A 22,418-nucleotide genomic window follows, 5' to 3' on the forward strand; every position below is an offset into this window, starting at 1 on the left:
GCATCAATTCTGGGTTATCAAGATATATACAGTAATTATGATTGTTACAGACCATTATTAGAAATCAGACCTCTGAAATAACAACCCTATGTTTACCACCCATCAGAGTGGGAAAGGGCATTTGAACATGCAAGTGATGGAGAACTCTGTAGGCCCAAAGCACCTCCTCACCCACCCATAACTGTTTCACCATGGCATGCATTTCATAGGTTTTGAAACTTAAAGTGATTTTCAGAACCTCTTCAGGTCTTCCTAAAGCAGGAGTTCCAGTGAGGAGAACAGCTCGAATAGCATTCTGTACAATGGGCAGCAAAATCTTGCTACGAGTTGCATTCCTGGATTTCATGTAATGAGACTCATCAATTATTACTACTTTGAATTTCTGTTTGCATAAAGTTTCTATTAAAACATGAGCATCTGAAGTTAACAGGCCATAACCTAGGATAGTCACTTTGCTTTCAGGTATTTGCCTAGAAAATGAAAAGAATAAAAAAAATAGTGATTTAAACTATATTCAAATTAATCCGTAAGTACCTATTGCTTGAATGTGTGCCACATGTGTAATTTCATTTATATTTAAACATAGCTAGACTATCAACTCAAAGCGCTTCAGAAAATTTACGTATAAAGAACAAAGTTGCTATTAAAAATCTTAAGGGACAAGTACTTTTTTCAAAGACTTTTTACATGACCAATATTATTAATCTCTTTAAGCTTAGGAGTGGTTGCTACTAAGTCATAAGATGAACTGAGGTTTGTTCAAAAGCATCTTGTTTCAAATATCCCAATAATTTCTTTAAAACAAAACTTAGTAAATTATATCCTTTCATCCTATGATGAACAGAATAGTTACCCAGGTGATCATCACAAAGAGCCATTTTTAAATAGTAAGAAAACGCTTACTTCAGCCAGTGAGATTGCAAAGTTTCCAGATTACATGTGGGTGGCTGTAGGCTAGCCATGAGAGTTGATCTTAACTGGAAAGCTCAGAGGGCAGCAATGTCTAGGACAGTGTTGCATCAGCTTCCCCTCATGTGCTAGTGGTCCGAAAGGGATGGCTAGAATCCAAATATTTAAAATACAGCACCCTGATTTGGGAAGCAAAGTAACTCAGTGTGTGTGTGTGTGTGTGTGTGTGTGTGTGTGTGTGTGTGTGTAGAAACTGGAGCCTTCAACCTACCTACAACATTACCTACAACAGCATGCACTCTAAGACAAACCCAGGCCTTTTTAAGTCTTTGAAGATCAATATAGTAAGGAAGGAAACCAAGTATTGAAAAGGGTTTTTTTAACTGCAAGATATAATTGATACCAATCACACAAAAAAGGCCTTCCTGTCTTCCTCCTCTCATATAATAACTACAACTACTGACAAGGAATGCTGTCAACTTGCTTTTTGGGATCCTTTCAAGCCATAGTCTAACTGTTTGGCCAATTTTAAAAATTCAAGACCAAATATTCGGATTAGCAAATTGTATGATATAACCCAAATTAGGACCTCAAAAAATAAGTAAAGGGAAAAAAATTACAGCTCTTATTCTGTCTTCCAACTTATGTTGTTTTTGTATTACTGCTCCAGAATTTGAAAGCAGTTTATTAATTCCAAATCTTCAAAACAAATGTGTTTTTTTTCATTTTCTGCTGAAGAGCTGAGATTGTACATACCATGTCCTGTCTAACAAGAAAGGAGATTAAACCATCTGGTACCCACTTCAAAAATAATGCCATTGCTAATATATCACTCACCAAATGTCAGTTTTATTTTGTACGACAATGATATCCTCTGGATGGAGTTCTGGAATCCATTTTTCCATTTCATCAACCCAAGGGTACCTCAGGGATGAGGGCACCACTATTAACAGAGGCCATTCATTTTTATAATAGTATGATATAGCTATTGCTTGGATAGTCTTCCCCAAACCCATCTAAAATGCAATCAATTGAAAGGAGAAAAATACATTGTTCATGATAGCTCTTCATCTACAGCAGCGTCTCCCAACTTTTTCTATACCCCGCTCCCCTAGAATGCTTCTGATATATTCCCGCACCCCTTGCAAAAGTTCAAAATAATGGCAACGAATTATACATATAGACTATAATTTTGAAAACCCAAGTTTTTGCATCCCCTGGAATATCGTCTTGCACCCTCAAGGGGTGCGAGCACCCCTGGTTGGGAACCCCTGATCTAAAGGTATAACTAGATATAGATATACTAGGGTTGTTACATATTCAACAGTAGCTGACCAAACCTATCAGTATTAAATAATGGTGAAGTAATAAACTTTTTTACTTTTATGTGTGAATAACCAAAATGGCATCTGTCACTTAGCACTCTTATCATTAAGCTTGGGACACTCTTTTGGAGTTTTATACTGAACAATTGTGTTTTCACCATCTTCAACGATTTTGTGTTATCTGCAAATTTGGCACCCTCACTTGATACGCCTAACTTTAAATTGTTTACAAACTAGTAAAATAGCAATGAACCCAAATCAAATCCTTGAAGGGCCACACTTCTTATCTCCCTTTATTGTAAAAATTACCCATTTCTACCCTTTGTTTATTGTTGCTCAACTAGTTGCCAGTCACTCAGAATATACTCCTGCTAGTTATCAATAAAAAGGTAAGTTATAAATAAATGTATAAATTATAAATAAATATAAGCTAATGTGTAATTAAAAGACTGTACATATATTTGTTGTTAGTTGCGATGTCGTGTCTGACCCATCGCAACCCCATAGACGTTCCTCCAGGCCTTCCTGTCCTCTACACACACACACACACACACACATACACACACTCTCTCTCTATACACACACACACACACACACACACAGTTATAAATAGAGTTATTTTACCATCTTCATTCACACTATTTCTCTAAAACTAAATCAGTGTAATTGTAAAGGTGGTAATTGAGTGATAATGAATATATTCATGAATATTTCTCCAGTGAAATGGACCATTCCTTAAACAATATGTGTAGCTAACAAAACCAGCAAAATAAGGGTGCATTCAACTGGAGGCATCAACATTATTAAGAAAGCAGCATGCCCATTCTTCTCCAAATTATTTATTTATTTAATTTATGTGCTGCCCATCTTGTCCAGAGAAGACTCTGGGTGGCTTACAATCATTATAACCACTACACAAAAAATAACAGTAATAAATACTGTTAAAAGATAGGGAGGAGAAGAACACAAAGTACACAGGGAGGGGTGTAGTCTTTCCTAATCCAACAGCCACCTTCAAGAATGGTATACTGGGGTCCCACGCCAACCGGCAGAGCCAGGCCAACTTCAGGCCCTTACGGAAGGTCAAAAGGGTGGGTGCAGATCTCACATCAGGGATACGATGTTCCAAAGGACAGGAGCCATGACAGAATAGACTCTTTTCCTGAACCCCATCAGCTGAAATTCCTTGACTGACAGGGTCTGTAGTATACCCTCTCTGCCAGCAAGGGTGGGGTGGGCCAATCCCACTGGAGTGAGACAGTTCTTCAGATAACTGGATCCATGCCATGAAGGGCATTAAAGTAATAACCAATACCTTGAACTTTGCCCAGAAGCAAACAGGCAACCAATGCAGTTTGCGGAACAACGGTATAACGTGGGCCACCTTAGGTGCCTCAAGAACTGCCCAGGCCTAAATTATGGCATTACTGTTGTTAATTTATTAAATTTGTTATAGCAACCGCAGTCTAAAATACTCTGGGCAGGCACTACTATTATTAATAGTAAGATAAGTTTTGGAAAGGATTTCAGAATTTTATCTTGAGTTTAAGGCATTTTTGAACCAAAAATAACCAGATTGGCCCAGATTCAATAAAGACACAAAGCACTGGAAACTGGACTTCTTGTATCTCCCTTTAATGGCTGGGGGAGACTTTTATTTTACAAAACAAGGACAACTTGCAAAAAAGAGGAAATTATAAGTGCCTTCAACTATATCAGAAACCAGTATCTTATAATTACAATTATATTTTATTTTAATTATTTTTAAAGGCTGTTATCTAGACTATATTCTTTAGTCCGGTTTTACCATATTTTCATATCTTCCTATTCTATATCTCTAACACACAGGTAGTCCTCACTTAGCAACTCTAATTCAGATCCATAATTCCATTGCTAAGCAAAGTGGTTGCTAAGCAAAATATCATATAATCTCCCGGCAACAGCAGTCTTAGTTTGCTCATGTTAAGAGAATCATTCGTGGTCCTTAAGCAAGACATCATGGAACTGTGATTTGCAAACTCCTGCCAGCATCCCAATTGACTTTGCTTGTTGGAAGCAGGTTGCAAAGATCACAATGGCGATCACACGACTGCAGATCATTGTGACTGTCATTAGATGTGCAATAGTTTCCAGGCAACCAAATCACAACGTAACCATGGGGATGACAGTCATAAGTGCATTCGTCACTTTTTTCAGTACAATCGTAGCTACCTTTATATGTTTATTGGTGTCCTTTATATATCTTTTATCCTAAGACCTTATTGCTGGCTTTAACATTTGCAGGTGATACTGAACTGTGTATTTCAGTAGAACTGTATAGTTCAGTATAATCAATCAAGAATGATTAAGGCATTGATAGATTAAGACAATTCAAATACAGTTCTTACAGCATCAGAGAGATTCCCCCTTGATAGATCATGGTGAGCCAAAACACCAGTGAGGAGTAAATGTCATGGCATCTTCTCATAAAGGGATTGCTTTCACTGGGCATGTTTTATAGCCCTTCAACCTCTCTCCTTCCCTCTCTGCCCCCAGGCTTGCTTAGTATAGGTATTAATAAGGAAAGTTACATGTTGATAAGGACTAGCTTCATTGTTAAGCATCTAGCACAAACGTATCCACGGTGGCCCGCATATGGCCCTGGGCAGCTAATAATGCCCCCCCACAAGATAATAAAAAATATAAAAAATAAAGGAAGCTTGTTATTTATGTATATTAACTATATTATATATTTTATATGCAGCCCAAGACAATTCCCCTTCACTCAGTGTTGCCCAGGCAAGCCAAAAATTTGGACAACCATGGTCTAGCAAATATGGGGTGCCAAGTTAAAGCAAAACCAAGAAATAATTATTTAACTGGGGTTAAGGCAAGAAGTTATTTTGCAGCTCGCAAACTTAAGGCATGCTGCTCCCCAAAGTAAGAGTGATCTTATTTAAGTAGTCTTTCTTCCCTGTGTTAATTAAAACAGGGGTCTTCAAACTTGGCCCTTTTTATGACTTGTGGACTTCAACGTCCAGAATTCCTCGGCCAGCGTGCCTGGCTGAGGAATTCTGGGAGTTGAAGTCCACAAGTCATCAAAGGGCCACGTTTGAAGAACCCTGAATTAAAAAATGTGGTTCAATCATAGAACAGCCCTGTATATCTCTATGGTTACCCTCTATAGCACTATAATCTTTTCCACATAGTTCAATCTGTCTATCTGATTCTGGCGTCTGCTTTCTATTTCTGTTCTGTCAAAGTCTTGACTTTTGTCTTTTGTCTCCTGCTGTGTGTTCCTGGCTGGGCTTCATGGCTCTTCTCCTCTTCCAAAGTTTGCCTCTAGCTGAGGGGACACATCTAGAATAACCTTTCCTATACTTCAGGTCTGGGAAAAGTGTGGGGGGGGGGAAGGCCTTTCTCCCCATCTGTCCTTTAGTTTTACTTGTTACTTTTACTCCTGGGCTTTGAGGTTTCTTGAGTCAGCCTATTCTTCACAAGACCTGTGGCTATAGAGCTCCCAGGCAGCCATCTTGTTCTGTCTTCTGCTTCCCCATCTATCTCACACTGTTGTCTGAAGGCAACTGGGTCGTCCTGACAATGAGGGAAGGCCAAGAAGGGAGGGAAAGGAAGGCAGGTTTATAATCTCCACGTGCAGTCTGTCCTTTCACACCATCTCTCTCTGAAAAAGGAGCTGAACTTTGCTTGGTACTTATGCTGCTCTCCAAAGTTACATCCCTTGTGATGCCCCAGCAGTTACATGATCAAACTTTGGGCACTTGGCAACCTGCCCACACTTATAAAGGGAGGGAAGAAAATCCCTCCACCGGTTCATCTCCCTCTGCCCCATCTCTGCCCTTTTTGCCACTCTTGTGATGCTGGAGAAGCCTCTTAAGAGTCCCTTGGACTGCAAGGAGATTGGCTTAGTCAATCCTGAAGGAAATCAACCCTGACTGTTCCTTGAAAGGACAGATACTGAAGCTGAAAGCTCAAATGCAGGAAGTCCTTTCCTTAGGACCACAACTGAGCCCAAAGTTTTTGTTGCTAAGTGAGACACTTGTTAAGAGAATTTTGCCCCATTTTACGACCTTTCTTGCTGCAGTTGTTAAGTGAATCACTACGGTTGTTAGGTTAGTGACCCGGTTGTTAAGTGAATCTGGCTTCCCCATTGACTTTGCTTATCAGAAGGCTGCAAAAGGTAATCACGTGATCCCAGGACACTGCAACTGTCATATGAGTCGGTTGCCAAGCTCCTGAATTTTGATCACATGACCATAGGGATGCTGCAACAGTCATATAAGTGTCAAAAACGGTCATAACTAACTTTTTTCACTGCCGTTGTAACTTTAAATGAACTGCTGTAAGTCGAGGACTACCTCAACTACTTTGGCCACCTAATGAGAAGGGAGGACTCCTTGGAAAAGACTCTGATGTTGGGAAAGATTGAAGGCAAAAAGAAAAGACAGGATGAGATGGTTAGATAGTATCATAGACATAATAAAACATGAATTTAGGCAAACTCCAGGAGATACTGGAGGATGGGGGGGGCTGGCATGATCAGGTTCATAGGGTCGCAAAGTGTCCGACATAACTTAGCCACTGAACAATGCCTCTCCTCAATGGGGTCAAGCAGTGCTGGGGCTGAAATAGAGGCCTGAGGCCTTCAACAACCTCAGCCCTCTGCCTCAGCCTTTACTTCGGCCCCAGCGCTGCTGCTAAAAAGTAGCACTTTTTGCCAAAGCCACCTGGACTGTTCTCCAAATAGTACAGGCTGATCTCGTGATGCTTTGGAAGGCCCCAGAAGCTTTCTGAAGGCTTGTGAGAACAGGGCACGCTATTTGGAGAAGGAATGAGCCACTTCAGGAAGAATACAGTTGCCTCAGATAGTGCCAGACTGGGCACATCTTTTCAGCAGCAAGATGAAGATAGTGAAAGTCAGCTGGGTGCATCAGAGCCTGCAGAGCACAGGGTGGGTGTGGTTGTGTGCTTGAGGAGGCACTCCTTGATGGTGGCACTGAAGAAGAGGGCCGGAGATGATGGCAGATAGCTGAATCTCAAGGTGCCAGGCTTCTATTTCAGCCCCCAGCTTTGGTGCCAAGGAGTGTTGATGTGCAAAAGGGCACAGATGGGGCTTGATAGTCAGGTGGGGGGAGTTGAAAAGGAGGCAGACCCTTATTGAGGCACAGAGCTGGTAGGGACCAAGGTAGGAATGCCTAACAACTGGAGGGATTTGGTTAACAATGGCAATGAAGACTGATGGGATTGTCATCATTAAGTTACGGTATGTGGTTATGTCGCATTGTGCTTTATCACTGCATCACTTAGGAATAGAAATTTCAGTTCCAATTACTATCATAACTTGAGGAGTATCTACATCCCATCTTATTATACTAGAGCAGATAGAAAGCCCTTTGCACAGTTTTATCTTCTGCATCAGCTATACCCTTTCTTTGATCAGGAGGCCCTTCAGACAGTTACTAATGCCCTGGTCACTTCATGATTGGATTATTGCAAAGCACTCTAAATGCCTTTGAAGACTACCCAGAAACAACAGCTGATTCAAAATGCAATGGCACAGATGTGCCTTTTGGTATACCTGTATCTCACCACAGTTGCAGGAGCTGCATTAGCTGTCAGTCAGCTTCTGAGTGCAATTCAAGATGCTGGTTAAATTGGTAAACCTCTGTATGACATAGGATTTGGACATCTGAGAAAGTTTCTCCCATCGTTTCTGCCTGTGCAGTATATTCTAGCAGAATGGCCACTTCCCCTCCATTATACCTTGTTTTATAGAACTGTGATTTCACATTTTGGTGTATATCTTACTAATAATAATGGATACACTAAATGTTGGATGGTACTGAGAAAATATGCACATTGACAAAGTTTCCATCAGTCAATTGCAAAAGGCCATACTGCTTACATCGGCACATATACCACCCCAATATAGTACAGCATCCTAAGTTCTTGGGAATAACTTGATGCCAACACCTATGAAGGCCAACACCAGCTAAAGAACTGGAAGTTGTAACTTCACATTGTTGTGAATAGGCAACAATAATACTGGAGGGGCGGCAAAAGTTACAGTGAGAATGGCTTAATGACTATATAACACTTCATCCATAGCATTCTGCTACATTTTCTTGATATAATAAAAATGATCATCAACACCCCCCCCCCCAATTATTCTGTATTTACAAGGCATCCAGATTTATCTTTCAAGAAAACTAAGAATGCTCTATATTACTTTTAATTACATTCTTCTACATTTTCAACACTGATATTATAAATGTATTTTTATTACTGCAACTTTTATAAATATGTGCATCTTTCTTTGGAGGAAACAAATGCATATATTAATCTAGATCGCATATACCGTGTTTCCCCCAAAATAAGACCTGGTCTTATTTTTTTAAAAAAAAAAATGCCTCCAAAAGAGGCACCAGGTCTTATTTTCGGGGGATGCCTTTTCCATAGTTTCACTTCGCTGCGGCAGCACCGACAGCCCCACCCAGTTGGACCTCTTCTTCTGCGGCCACTCACCACCGCTTGTATCGCCCCCGGCCTCCCTTTCGCCATCAGGGGCCTTCAGGAAATGCCTCTGCAGCTGAGAACGGAGCTCTGGATTGATGTGCGCGGCACCTCCTGGAGGCCAGGGGGCATTGCGCACATCAATCCGGAGCTTGGTTCTATGCTACAGAGGTTTAAGGTTTATTAAATTTATATGCCGCCCTTCTCCCTGAGGATTCAGGGCAGCTCACAACAATAAAAAGTTAAAAGATATAAATACAAAAATTAAAAGTGGATTAAACAATATAAGAAATAAGAACAATTTAAACCAATAAAAACCAAAATTAAAAACCATGATCAGTCCAGGCCCGCTTGTTGGAATAACCAGGTCTTTAGGTCACGGCGGAGGCATTTCCTGAAGGCCTCTGACGGCGAAATGGAGGCCAGCGTGATGCGCCTGTGCAAGCTGTGGTGTGCCACCGCAGAGAAAGTGGGCCGACAAGACGAGGCAGGTGTTGGGGCTTGGGAGGCCTGGCTGCAACAGTAAGCGGATGCGGGGCACTTGGGGTAGTTCCACACCCCCACTCCAGCTTGATTTTTAGGTGTGCACCTCGCCCCAAAACTAGGGCTTATTTTTGGGGTAGGGTTTATATTAGGCCTACCCCCCCAAAATCAAACTAGGGCTTATTTTCAAGGTAGGTCTTATTTTCGGGAAAACACGGTAGATAATTTCTGGATTTCCTTTTTTTAGTTTAAACAATGGTCCACAAAGTATCTTCTATTTTTTATTGGCTTTTACAATAAACAGATCACATATTAAGAAGAGTCCACTTATCTTGGAAGGGATCACCAGGAGAAAAGGGATAAGGCTTCCCATCCAACAGCCCTGTTAAAAATAATTTCAGCAAAAAAGAGAAATCTGCTTCCCTTTGCTTCCTAGCATTCCTGCTGAAAATTAGAAAATGACAGGAAAGCCCCAAAGCAACAAAGACATCTGATACCCAGAGCCACAGAAATTCCTGACACATGTACATACTCTAAATGTTAAGAAAACTATGCTCAACTATCAGGTGTTCAAAACAATTAAGAAACAAGTATTTAAATAAGAGAGAAAGGGGGGGAAGGTAGAGAGAGGAGAGTCACTTACCTCATCTGCAATCATACACCTAAGAGAAGAATAAAACAAATTAGGAAAAAACCAAAACAAAGCATTATTTAAATTGCAAATTAATTATCAGGAAGCAATTTCTTTCTAACATGGTTTAATAAAAGATTTCCCCAAGACTTAAAGACTGATGCAAGCAAACTTTCTGCCTAAACTGGCTTTAGATTGGTGTCTCCCCAAATCCAAGTCATTCCTTAACTAAGCTGCAAGTCAATTTTTATTTGAAAATGAAGAATATTTCCTCATGACATACTGAGTTCCACTGGCATCTCCTGCCTGATCACATTTCAAAACTTAATTCAAAAATTCTGTATCGTCTAGCATTTTTAAAAAAATATATGAAGCTGTGATGGCCAAGCTTTAGTTCTGAATTTTAACAAGTGCTCTGTTTAGGCTTGAATCCATTCACTCTGAATTGTTGAGAGATAAAACTGAAGGGATTATGCAGAAAGGTTGGACTAAATATGCAATACTTTTAACCAAGTAATTCTGAAATTACATAATGTTTAAGTAGAACAGCTTTTCATTTGTGAAGATGAAACACAGATCTACACTAAACAACAATCCAAAATAGTTTTAAAAAATAATTGAAATACTGTATTTAATCAGAAGGAAAACCGTTTTTCTTGAAATGCCATTTTAAAATGGGAGAGCCCTCAAATAGAAACATGATGATGCAGTGGAACTTGGTGGAATGGAAAAGGTACCATAAGTGGTATGGCTGAGAATGAAAACAAAGGGATGGATGGGAGGCAAGTTAGACAAGAAAACTGGGAGCTCCTGTTTGCAACTATGGGTAGTCAAGGATAATGAAAGTCAGGGGCCAAAGGAAAAACAGGCAAGCTTGGAGGCTTTAACACAGAAGTACTACTTGGGAAGGCTTCCTAACGTATGTCTGAAAGAAGGACATCGATACGTGTAAGCGAAAGAGAATTTTCAAAAGGCTGTATTTCCAGGTCTGTGGTTGGTTCAAATTCCATGGATAAACACTGAAGAATCTTCAAATGATAAAGAAATTAACTATAAGGTTTAAAGCAGGAAGTAAATATTAACATAAAGTATAAGAAAAGAACCTAGCAATTTATTAGAGCAAGGTTTACATTGCTGTTGTATCTTAATACGGGTAGTCCTCAACTTAAGCCCAAAATTTATGTTGCTAAGTCAAAAACATGTTAAATGAATTTTATTATTTATTTATTTATTTATTTATTAGTTGAATTTATATACCGCCCTATTCCCGAAGGACTCAGGGCGGTTCACAGGGCAATTAAAACAGTACAAAAAGAATAAAATGGAATTAAATTAGTACAGGCCCACAATTCCTAATAACAATAAAATTAAAATTTTAAAATTAATTTAATATAATTTAATTAAATACTTTAAAATTTAAAATCCCTCAGGTGTTTTTTTTGCTCCATTTTACAACTTTTCTTGCCACATTTGTTAAGTGAATCACTGTTAAATTAGTAACAAGGTTGTTAAGTGAATCTGGTTTCCCCATTGACTTTGCTTGTCAGAAAGTTGCACAAGGTGATCACATGACCCCAGGACACTGCAACCGTCATAAATGTGTCAGTTGTCAAGCATACAAATATTAATCAAGAGACCACGTGGATGCTGCATTGATCATCAGTGTGAAAAATGGTCATGTCACTTATTTCAGTGTCGTTGTAACTTTGGTCATTAAGTGAACTGTTGTAAATCGAGGACTACCTGTAGCAGAGAGCTGATTTTTTATTATATGTGTTTTCATAGCGGCTATGCCTCATTTTAAATTCCTTATCTTTATTAATAATATAATCTGTCATCTGAAGCTTTATTAAAGATTTTGGCCAGTGTCTCTTTATTAATCAAATAAAAGCAAACCACCTACACCCTCAGAAAGGTTATATGGTGCTGAAGCAAAAGAAACAGTTCTTCAGATTTTTCTTTTTCTTTTTTATGGAGATTCAAAAATAAATTCTGTCATATGTTTTGACTGCTATGAGCAGGACATCTTGTCTTCGAAGTTCAATTAGTCATTTCCTTTTAGCTGATAGTTACCCAATTGAGAATAGATAATTTGCATACCATCTGTCCAAACTATGTGACAACTATATCAAGAACTCTAATTTCAGATTTGAGGCATTTCATTTCAAGCTATAAACCCAGTTAGAACAAACAAATGTGCCAAAAGAGGATATTAATCAATGTTCAGCATACTAGAAAATATTAAAATGCTAATACTTCTATCCTCCTGGATGAAAAGACTGAGAACAAAGGATGAATAGTTTGCTTGCAACCAGAATGGCTTTGGGTATTTGAGCCTCCCGATGATAAGGTTTTCCCACGACTGATCCTGGATAGGGTGCCACTGCACTGTCTCACTAAGACCCAGTGGGCAATCTGGAGCCATCCAGAGACTCCACAAGAAAGTGGCAGTCTTGGACAGGTGGGTCTTTACACACCTTGGGGTGGTGTGCAGGTTGTACCTATTTGCAAAACGAAACAAAATAGGTTTTGTTCACCGTTACTCATGCCTTTGTGAGCTCTTATCTGTACTGCAATACACTCTACATGGGGCTTCCCTTGAAGAGCATTCAGAGGTTCAGCTGGTGCAGAATGTGGCTACATGTGTAGTTAAAGAGTGTCAGGTATTCTTCACAAGTAACACCATGGTTTTGTGAGCTGCATTGCTTGCCACTAAGTTTTTGAGTGCAATTCAAGATGCTGGCTGTCAGCTTTAAAGCCCTTGATGATTCGAGGCTGGGTTACTTAAGGGACTGTCTTCTTCCAGTTGTTTCTACCCATCCAGTTTGTGGTTGTGCATATTGCGGGTCCCGTCAGCGAAGGAAGGTCAGCTAGCAAGAACCAGGTGTTTTGCCTTGTCTGCTATAGCTCCTGCCTTCTGGAATATTCTCTCTTCAGATATCAGGATTACCCCGACCCTGTTGACTTTTCGCAAAGTTGTGAAGATTTGATTGAGTGCTTGGGCTTAGGACCCCCTGAGTCTGTTAAGAGTGTGTTAATACAGTCATATTGAATGGCTGTGTTAATTTCCATAGTTTTACTTGGTGCCGTCTATATTTATTTTGTACTGTTTAATTCCTTTTATGTTTGATGATGTATGCTGCCTAGACTCATTTGTGAGATGGGGAGCTACAGAAATAAAATAAATACAAATAAAAATCTAAATATGCTAGTTTGACTTCTTGTTGATTCTACCAACAAACTTAAAAATACATTGATCTCAATCTAGCTTACGGTAAATGTCCAATTATTCTTGTTCTTTTAGAAATCCAATTAACAGAATGGAAAGCAGTTGCTAGCGCTGCGCAAATCCTTCAAAAAAGTTCTTCAGAATGAAAAGGAGTACACACAAACCACCTCTCTTCAAACAGTTAAACCAGATGCCTGTTTTTCCTGTTCACACAGTTAATTTGAAAGTACCCTTCAAATCCTATACCATTTCAGACAAATGGGTGCCCAATCTCTTTTTAAAAATCTCCAGTGTTGGAGCACCCACAATTTCTGGAGGCAACTGGTCCCACTGATTAATTGTTCTAACTGTCAGGAAATTTCTCCTTAGTTCTAGGTTGGTTTTCTCGATTAGCTTCCATCCATTGCTTCTTGTTCTGCCTTCAGGTGCTTCGGAGAAGATTGACTCCCTCTTCCTTGTGGCAGCCCCTTAAATATTGGAACACTGCTATCATGTCACCACTAGTCTTTCTTTTCATTAAACTAGACATACCCAATTCCTGCAACCGTACTTTATATGTTTTAGCTTTTATAGGTTTAGATGATTTAGCCCTAATCATCTTTGTTGCTCTTCTCTGCACTCTTTCTGGAGTCTCAATATTTTTTATATCTTGATATTTAATACAATGTTATTAGGTTGTAATATTGGAGCGGCGTGTTGGCCCAGGGGTGTTGCTCTTGCCTCACAATCAGGAGGCTGTGAGTTCGATCCTCGGTAGTGGCAGATATTTCTCTCTCTGGGCGCAAAGAGAAAATATCTGCTGCAAACTCTTGTCTAGGCATCAGGAAGGGCATCCAGCCGGTAAATGCTTAGCTCTACTCACTCACCCTGACTCCACCCTGATGCAAGGGATTACAGGGTCATTAAAGGAAAAAATAAATAAATTGCAATATTGACATGCACCACTATCATTATTAAGATCCATTATCATTATTAAGATCCATATCTTGCCACATAGTAAGCAAGCATAGTATTCCTTCTGCCAATACTTTCTATAGCAACCATTATATGGGACTGATAATGCTCAGAGAGAGTAAATGGTCCTTGGAATCTCCAAAGACTCTTTCTGATTTAAATCCAAAAGCCCAGCCCTTAGCTCTACATTTTCATCACTATGCACACTAACTCATAATGAAACTAATTTCTGAGAAAATATTTTACTCCCTTTATCTCTATATTCTTAAATGGTAGCCCTGGGGCAGGGGTAGGCAACCTTGGCTCTTTTATGACTCATGGACTTCAACTCCCAGAATTCCTGAGCTGACTCAGGAATTCTGGGAGTTGAAGTCCATGAGTCATAAAAGAGCCGAGGTTGCCTACCCCTGCCCTGGGGGGAAAAATGAAAGGACTGAAGTCACATGCCACAACAAGCTACATTATATACCTAAAATATTGTTTCATTTTCCAGAAAGAGTAACGATATTACAGTAACAAGTTGAATACATTGATTTGTGGAATACAGATGTAATGAAAGTATGCACAAATGTAAAAGACAAACAGCTGCATTTTACTTCATAGTCCTTATTGTCTTTATACATTTCAGTGAATATAAGTCTCACATAGTTTTTGCACTGAGAACCATTGAGTTTATTAACTCTCCCTTAGGCCAGATCTCTGACCTCATGCCATCCAGATGTGATGGGACTGCTATTCCCAATATTTTCAGCAAATCAAAGCTGTTGGTCAAGAAACTACAAATGCTAACCCTTATAAACATGCAAGTCCTCAAACCTTTACGTTAAAGACATAAAGTTTCTAAATTGCATAACCTCTATTTCTAAAGACACTAAATTACCAAAGGAGGCTCATGTTTTTTGTTGAATGTACAAAGCTTAGTTTCTCTCTAAACTGAAAAAAGGGCCATCTTTGTAATTTATCATATTTATCTCTACCAAACCATAACAAATAAATGGAGATACTTGCTGGAACTCTGCTCAATTAAGGAGACACAGATGTGAAAATACATTTCTCAAATTCCAGCCCATTATTCTAGCTTCTGGACTACTCACATTCACTTTAATAGTTTATTTGGAAAGGATAATTAAAGCAAATACATAGTCCCCAAGTCTGTAAAAGCCAACCTGCAATATAGCACAAGAAAACACACAGCTGCTGTTTTGCAAAATAAGAAATTATGTTGCACAAACTGAATGCCTGTGAAAAGGATTATTCAGGACTTGTGTTCCATGAAAGCTGAACTGCCATCAACTATGATTCATAACACAGTTTTCACAAATTAAGAGGGGACATGATTTTGTCCTAAGAAATTTGTGATCCAGCCTTTAGACAAGCATACCTAAAAAGATGGACCATCATTTATAATGCACATGAATAATAAGCTGTCATTTTTAAAAATGGAATTTTATTTTGTTCAGCATTATAATTAATTGAAAACATTTATATCTCAGCTTTCTATGTTTTCTGACATGAGGTCCTAACAATTGAGCACAGTTTAAGAGAGACATCAGAAGCAAACACAAAAGAAAGAATAATAAAGCAAAAGCAAATTTGATTTAATACCAATGGACCCCCTTCACCTTTTAATTAACAGTCCTTACACATTCTAACTACAGAACATTCTGTAACAGAGGAAGAGTTCTGTTTCCCTTTAATTTGGAGCTCCAGATTTTCCTAGGATTTTCGCCCACTCATGTGAATCAGTTTTATATAACACTCCAGCATATAATTTGCATCCCACATACAAGGCAGTACTTTAGCATTAACATCTTTCTCATACTGGAGTTATTTAAAGAATGTGAACCTGGTACATTTTAAAATGTTCAAGCTACCATTTCATTTATATGTCACCAATCACACGATGCAGTCCTAATTCTGAAACAAAATGACTTGTCTTGCAACAGAACCTTGCCAAAAATAGAGCCTCAAATGACACAAATATAGAATGTTCAAACTGAATGTGGTGCTAATGAGAACTATCAGTCTGACAGCAGTATGGGGTACTTTTCTATTTTTACTATTGGTAATACTTGCGATCCATCTAATGACTGAAATCTTCTGGAGGACTGACAAAGTTTCTTAAACTATTAAATCTCAAAAAGCACTAAAAAGTTCAGAAAATAAAAAACAAGAAAACATACCGTATATACTTGAGTATAAGCCGACTCGAGTATAAGCCGAGACCCCCAATTTCACCCCCAAAAACTGGAAAAAGTTATTGACTCGAGTATAAGCCGATCCGCCGTTCTGCAAGCCTCTGCCGCCAGCAGAGGCTCGATCCGCCATTTTGCAAGCCTGAATACACAGGAATACCCTGTGTGGCCAAGGCTCGTCGGCAGGTCTCCGTTCCTCCTGCCGACCTTTGGGGAGGTTTGGGCGCCTCCCCAAACCTCCCCAAACCTCGGCAGGTCTCCGTTCCTGTTTGGGGAGGTTTGGGCGCCTCCCCAAACCTCCCCAAACCTCGGCAGGTCTCCGTTCCTGTTTGGGGAGGTTTGGGCGCCTCCCCAAACCTCCCCAAACCTCGGCAGGTCTCCGTTCCTCCGCGCAGACCTGCCGACCTTTGGGGAGGTTTGGGCGCCTCCCCAAACGTCCCCAAACCTCGGCAGGTCTCCGTTCCTGTTTGGGGAGGTTTGGGCGCCTCCCCAAACCTCCCCAAACCTCGGCAGGTCTCCGTTCCTCCGCGCAGACCTGCCGACCTTTGGGGAGGTTTGGGCGCCTCCCCAAACCTCCCCAAACCTCGGCAGGTCTCCGTTCCTGTTTGGGGAGGTTTGGGCGCCTCCCCAAACCTCCCCAAACCTCGGCAGGTCTCCGTTCCTCCGCGCAGACCTGCCGACCTTTGGGGAGGTTTGGGCGCCTCCCCAAACGTCCCCAAACCTCGGCAGGTCTCCGTTCCTGTTTGGGGAGGTTTGGGCGCCTCCCCAAACCTCCCCAAACCTCGGCAGGTCTCCGTTCCTCCGCGCAGACCTGCCGACCTTTGGGGAGGTTTGGGCGCCTCCCCAAACGTCCCCAAACCTCGGCAGGTCTCCGTTCCTCCGCGCAGACCTGCCGACCTTTGGGGAGGTTTGGGCGCCTCCCCAAACGTCCCCAAACCTCGGCAGGTCTCCGTTCCTGTTTGGGGAGGTTTGGGCGCCTCCCCAAACCTCCCCAAACCTCGGCAGGTCTCCGTTCCTCCGCGCAGACCTGCCGACCTTTGGGGAGGTTTGGGCGCCTCCCCAAACGTCCCCAAACCTCGGCAGGTCTCCGTTCCTGTTTGGGGAGGTTTGGGCGCCTCCCCAAACCTCCCCAAACCTCGGCAGGTCTCCGTTCCTCCGCGCAGACCTGCCGACCTTTGGGGAGGTTTGGGCGCCTCCCCAAACGTCCCCAAACCTCGGCAGGTCTCCGTTCCTGTTTGGGGAGGTTTGGGCGCCTCCCCAAACCTCCCCAAACCTCGGCAGGTCTCCGTTCCTCCGCGCAGACCTGCCGACGTTTGGGGAGGTTTGGGCGCCTCCCCAAACCTCCCCAAACCTCGGCAGGTCTCCGTTCCTCCGCGCAGACCTGCCGACCTTTGGGGAGGTTTGGGCGCCTCCCCAAACCTCCCCAGGTCTCCGTTCCTGTTTGGGGAGGTTTGGGCGCCTCCCCAAACCTCCCCAAACCTCGGCAGGTCTCCGTTCCTCCTGCCGACCTTTGGGGAGGTTTGGGCGCCTCCCCAAACCTCCCCAAACCTCGGCAGGTCTCCGTTCCTCCTGCCGACCTTTGGGGAGGTTTGGGGAGGTTTGGGGAGGCGCCCAAACCTCCCCAAAGGTCGGCAGGTCTGCGCGGAGGAACGGAGACCTGCCGAGGTTTGGGGAGGTTTGGGGAGGCGCCCAAACCTCCCCAAACAGGAACGGAGACCTGCCGAGGTTTGGGGACGTTTGGGGAGGCGCCCAAACCTCCCCAAAGGTCGGCAGGTCTGCGCGGAGGAACGGAGACCTGCCGAGGTTTGGGGAGGTTTGGGGAGGCGCCCAAACCTCCCCAAACAGGAACGGAGACCTGCCGAGGTTTGGGGACGTTTGGGGAGGCGCCCAAACCTCCCCAAAGGTCGGCAGGTCTGCGCGGAGGAACGGAGACCTGCCGAGGTTTGGGGAGGTTTGGGGAGGCGCCCAAACCTCCCCAAACAGGAACGGAGACCTGCCGAGGTTTGGGGACGTTTGGGGAGGCGCCCAAACCTCCCCAAAGGTCGGCAGGTCTGCGCGGAGGAACGGAGACCTGCCGAGGTTTGGGGAGGTTTGGGGAGGCGCCCAAACCTCCCCAAACAGGAACGGAGACCTGCCGAGGTTTGGGGACGTTTGGGGAGGCGCCCAAACCTCCCCAAAGGTCAGCAGGTCTGCGCGGAGGAACGGAGACCTGCCGAGGTTTGGGGAGGTTTGGGGAGGCGCCCAAACCTCCCCAAACAGGAACGGAGACCTGCCGAGGTTTGGGGACGTTTGGGGAGGCGCCCAAACCTCCCCAAAGGTCGGCAGGTCTGCGCGGAGGAACGGAGACCGGCCGAGGTTTGGGGAGGTTTGGGGAGGCGCCCAAACCTCCCCAAACAGGAACGGAGACCTGCCGAGGTTTGGGGACGTTTGGGGAGGCGCCCAAACCTCCCCAAAGGTCGGCAGGTCTGCGCGGAGGAACGGAGACCTGCCGAGGTTTGGGGAGGTTTGGGGAGGCGCCCAAACCTCCCCAAACAGGAACGGAGACCCGCCGAGGTTTGGGGACGTTTGGGGAGGCGCCCAAACCTCCCCAAAGGTCGGCAGGTCTGCGCGGAGGAACGGAGACCTGCCGAGGTTTGGGGAGGTTTGGGGAGGCGCCCAAACCTCCCCAAACAGGAACGGAGACCTGCCGAGGTTTGGGGACGTTTGGGGAGGCGCCCAAACCTCCCCAAAGGTCGGCAGGTCTGCGCGGAGGAACGGAGACCGGCCGAGGTTTGGGGAGGTTTGGGGAGGCGCCCAAACCTCCCCAAAGGTCGGCAGGAGGAACGGAGACCTGCCGAGGTTTGGGGAGGTTTGGGGAGGCGCCCAAACCTCCCCAAAGGTCGGCAGGAGGAACGGAGACCTGCCGAGGTTTGGGGAGGTTTGGGGAGGCGCCCAAACCTCCCCAAAGGTCGGCAGGAGGAACGGAGACCTGCCGAGGTTTGGGGAGGCGCCCAAACCTCCCCAAACGTCGGCAGGTCTGCGCGGAGGAACGGAGACCTGCCGAGGTTTGGGGAGGCGCCCAAACCTCCCCAAACGTCGGCAAGTCTCCGTTCCTCCGCGCCCTGCCTGCCTGCTTCTTTCCGCTGCGGAAAGAAGCAGGCAGGCAAGGCGCGGAGTTTGGGGAGGTGCGCGCGCACCTCCCCAAACCTCCCCAAACTTCGGCAGGTCTCGGACGGCGGTGGCTTGGGAGAGGTGCGGGCGATCCCGGAAGCACCAAAGCCTCGGCCGCGCACAAGTCCTCGGTAAGTTTTTTTGTTGACTGGAGTATAAGCCGAAGTGGAATTTTTCAGCCCAAAAAGTGGGCTGAAAAATTCGGCTTATACTCAAGTATATACGGTAATTAAAAATTCATAGCAAAGACACGAGTCTCATAAAATTCCTTATTGTAGTATAAGGCACCCACTTAAAATGAAGTACAAAACTACCAATTTGCTAGGGAGAAGAAGAAAACCTTTGCCTTGTCTCAAAAACGTATTTTTGGATGGGCAACAGGTACGCTTTCCTGGGGAAAGCATTACATAAGCCAGGCCTTACAATTTTTAAAAAAGTCCTATTCCTTATATTCCCTTGCCTCACTTCATTGGAGGCACTCTGAAGACTAAAAAAACTTGACCAGTTGCATAAGAGAGATAGTATTCCTTAAGATATTCTGGCTCTAGGCCAGACATGTCAAACTTGTGACGTCACATGACGTTGCGAGACGTATCGGGACTATTTTGCCATTGCCGGCAATGGGGTGGGCGTGGCTTCCGGATGAAATGTGCAGCCTGCAGGCCAGCAGTTCGACACCCCTGCTCTAGGCTATTGATTCATGTTTTTACAAACCCAGCAAGGCCCTCCCTCCAAATTCCCCATTGAATTCAGCAGACTGACATCTAACTGATACAGCAAAAGGTCAATGTGGAACTCATGGTGCAATATGAACTTAGTTGTTTTCCTGCAGACATTTCATTACCCAGCTAGGTAACAACCTCAGTGCTAGAAAGGAGTAGGGTTGGTCTGTGTTTATATACTATATAAACATCTGTTTATAAACATTTATATCTTACTATATAGTAGTAAATACACTAAAAAGAGCCTAACCTGTCAGATTAAGGGTATTGTTTTCTTCTTTGTAATTCCTTTGATAGGCTGCTGTTTACTGTTTGACTGTTCATCTGAGTTGGTAGTTCCTTGATTAAGGTATTGTTTACTGCTTGTTTATCTGGTGTTAATCCTAGATTTGATTCCTGCTGTTTTGAGTGTTGATTGCAGGCAAGGTGGTGTGGCCTTGTTTCCCTTTTAGCTTTTTTATTGTCTCTTTTAAATGTTGTTTATCTCTCTGTGCCTGTTGATGGCTGATCTGTCTGAGTGCCAAGCATCTAGGAATTCCCTAGAGTTTTTGCATTTAGCTTGGTCTAGGATGCTCACAGTCTCCCAGCTATGACTAAGTCTGTCCATATACTGTATAGTCAAATTATGGGATTTTCGTCATGTCTTCTTATACTAATTAATGTGCATGGAGGCACTTTGCTAGACTTCTGCCTGTTTGTTCTAGACAGCAGTTGTTACAGTCCTTACATGATATGTTGTATGGGACTCCTATTTTTTCTTCTGGCTAATGGGTCTTTTTTAACAAGGTATTTTGGAGTTCTTTAGTTGGTTTGTGTACCACAGTGAAGCCGTGTGGTTGTAAGAGTGTGTTGTTTCTGGTGTATGGCAATGCTACCCTTTTCATAGCTTGTGTCAGTTGTGCTGTATGGGTTGAATGGGCAGACACTTTTTGATAAAGTTGAATTTGAAAAACCTGTAATGCCAGATTCGTAACTTTTGGGGAGGTTACTGGCAAACTGTCAGTGGAATATAATTCAGAAACTGAACAAGTCAAAGACTATGAATCAATGGGTACAAAATTTAAACAGGATGATATGCAATAATGGGAATATTAATGGAAATATTAATATTAAATTTAGTGTGAATATCAGACTTACAAGATATTTTATCATTGGAATATTACTCTACTACTGGCTGCTACAATAGACAATCAATTTTCTAAAAGAAAATACTGGAAATGCAATAATCAGTTTAAATTACTGTCAACCTCCAGCTCGAGTATCCAAATAAGAAAAAAAAATCACTCTTGACAGTTACTTTTTCATTTGATGGAAATATTATGCTCAACAATTCTGAAAGATTATTTATGACAGAACTGAACAAATTTTAAAAATTGAATTTTCTTTGCAATCAGCTATCATTCTGTTAATTCTTCTATTTCCATATAAATCTGCTAAGAATTGCCAGGACACTTTATGCTTTTTACTGAAAATTGCTTGCAATCTTTTCTATAGAAGAATACCACTTTAAGACATAGGAGTATGCATCAATGTAAAAATAACTTTGTATTTGCAGAACAATTCTGAAACAGAATTTATGTTGAAAACCATTCATAGTTTATAGTTCTATTTGTAGCCATATGCTACCTCCCAAAATTGGGTTTCTCTTACTGTTTTAATACTTAAGATTTTGTTTAATTTACTAAATAAGGATTGAATTTTTGTTACCTAGAATTCTTTGTTAATTCTTCACTTTAATCTATGATTCATAGTATACTGGCATTTGTTGTTAATTATTGTAGATTGACTCAACCTTTTAGTAATAGTAATATAATAGAACTGAAAAGGACCTTGGAGGTCTTCTAGTCCAGCCCCCCGCTTAAGCAGGAGAACCTACACCATCTCAGACAGGTGATTGTCTAGTCTTTTCTCAAAGATCTCCAGTGATGGGGTGCCCACGATTTCTGGGGGTAAGCTGTTCCACTGGTTGATTGTCCTCACTGTCAGGAAGTTTCTCCTTAAATCCAGGTTGCTTCTCTCCTTGATCAGTTTCCAACCATTGTTTCTTGTCCTTCCCTCTGGTGAACAACTTGACCCCTTCTGCCTTGTGGCAGCCCCTCAGATACTGGAACACTGCTATCATGTCTCCCCTATTTCTTCTTTTCTTTAGACTAGCCAAACCCAAGTCCCACAGCAGTTCTTCGTAAGTTTTAGCCTCCAGGCCTTTGATCATCTTAGTTGCTTTTCTCTGAATTTTTTCTAAACTCTCAACATCTTTTTTGTGGTATGGTGACCAAAGTTGGCTGCAGTATTCCAGGTGTGGTCTTTTAA

General features: G+C 42.6%; 1 protein-coding gene across 1 annotated transcript in view; it reads right to left on the reverse strand.

The window, feature by feature from the left end:
- Positions 1-22,418, reverse strand: part of ZRANB3 (zinc finger RANBP2-type containing 3) — a gene marked incomplete at its 5' end in the record, with an annotated part of 57,339 nt that overhangs the window by 34,110 nt on the left and 811 nt on the right. Inside the window, 3 exons of the mRNA XM_081341981.1 lie at positions 239-470; positions 1,747-1,925; positions 9,871-9,889. Of these exons, the coding sequence (XP_081198107.1) occupies positions 239-470; positions 1,747-1,925; positions 9,871-9,889 (430 nt within the window). The remainder of the gene's footprint in view (positions 1-238; positions 471-1,746; positions 1,926-9,870; positions 9,890-22,418) is intronic.

Source organism: Vipera berus (genome assembly GCF_964194415.1).
Source record: "Vipera berus genome assembly, chromosome: 1".
NCBI lineage: Eukaryota > Metazoa > Chordata > Lepidosauria > Squamata > Viperidae > Vipera > Vipera berus.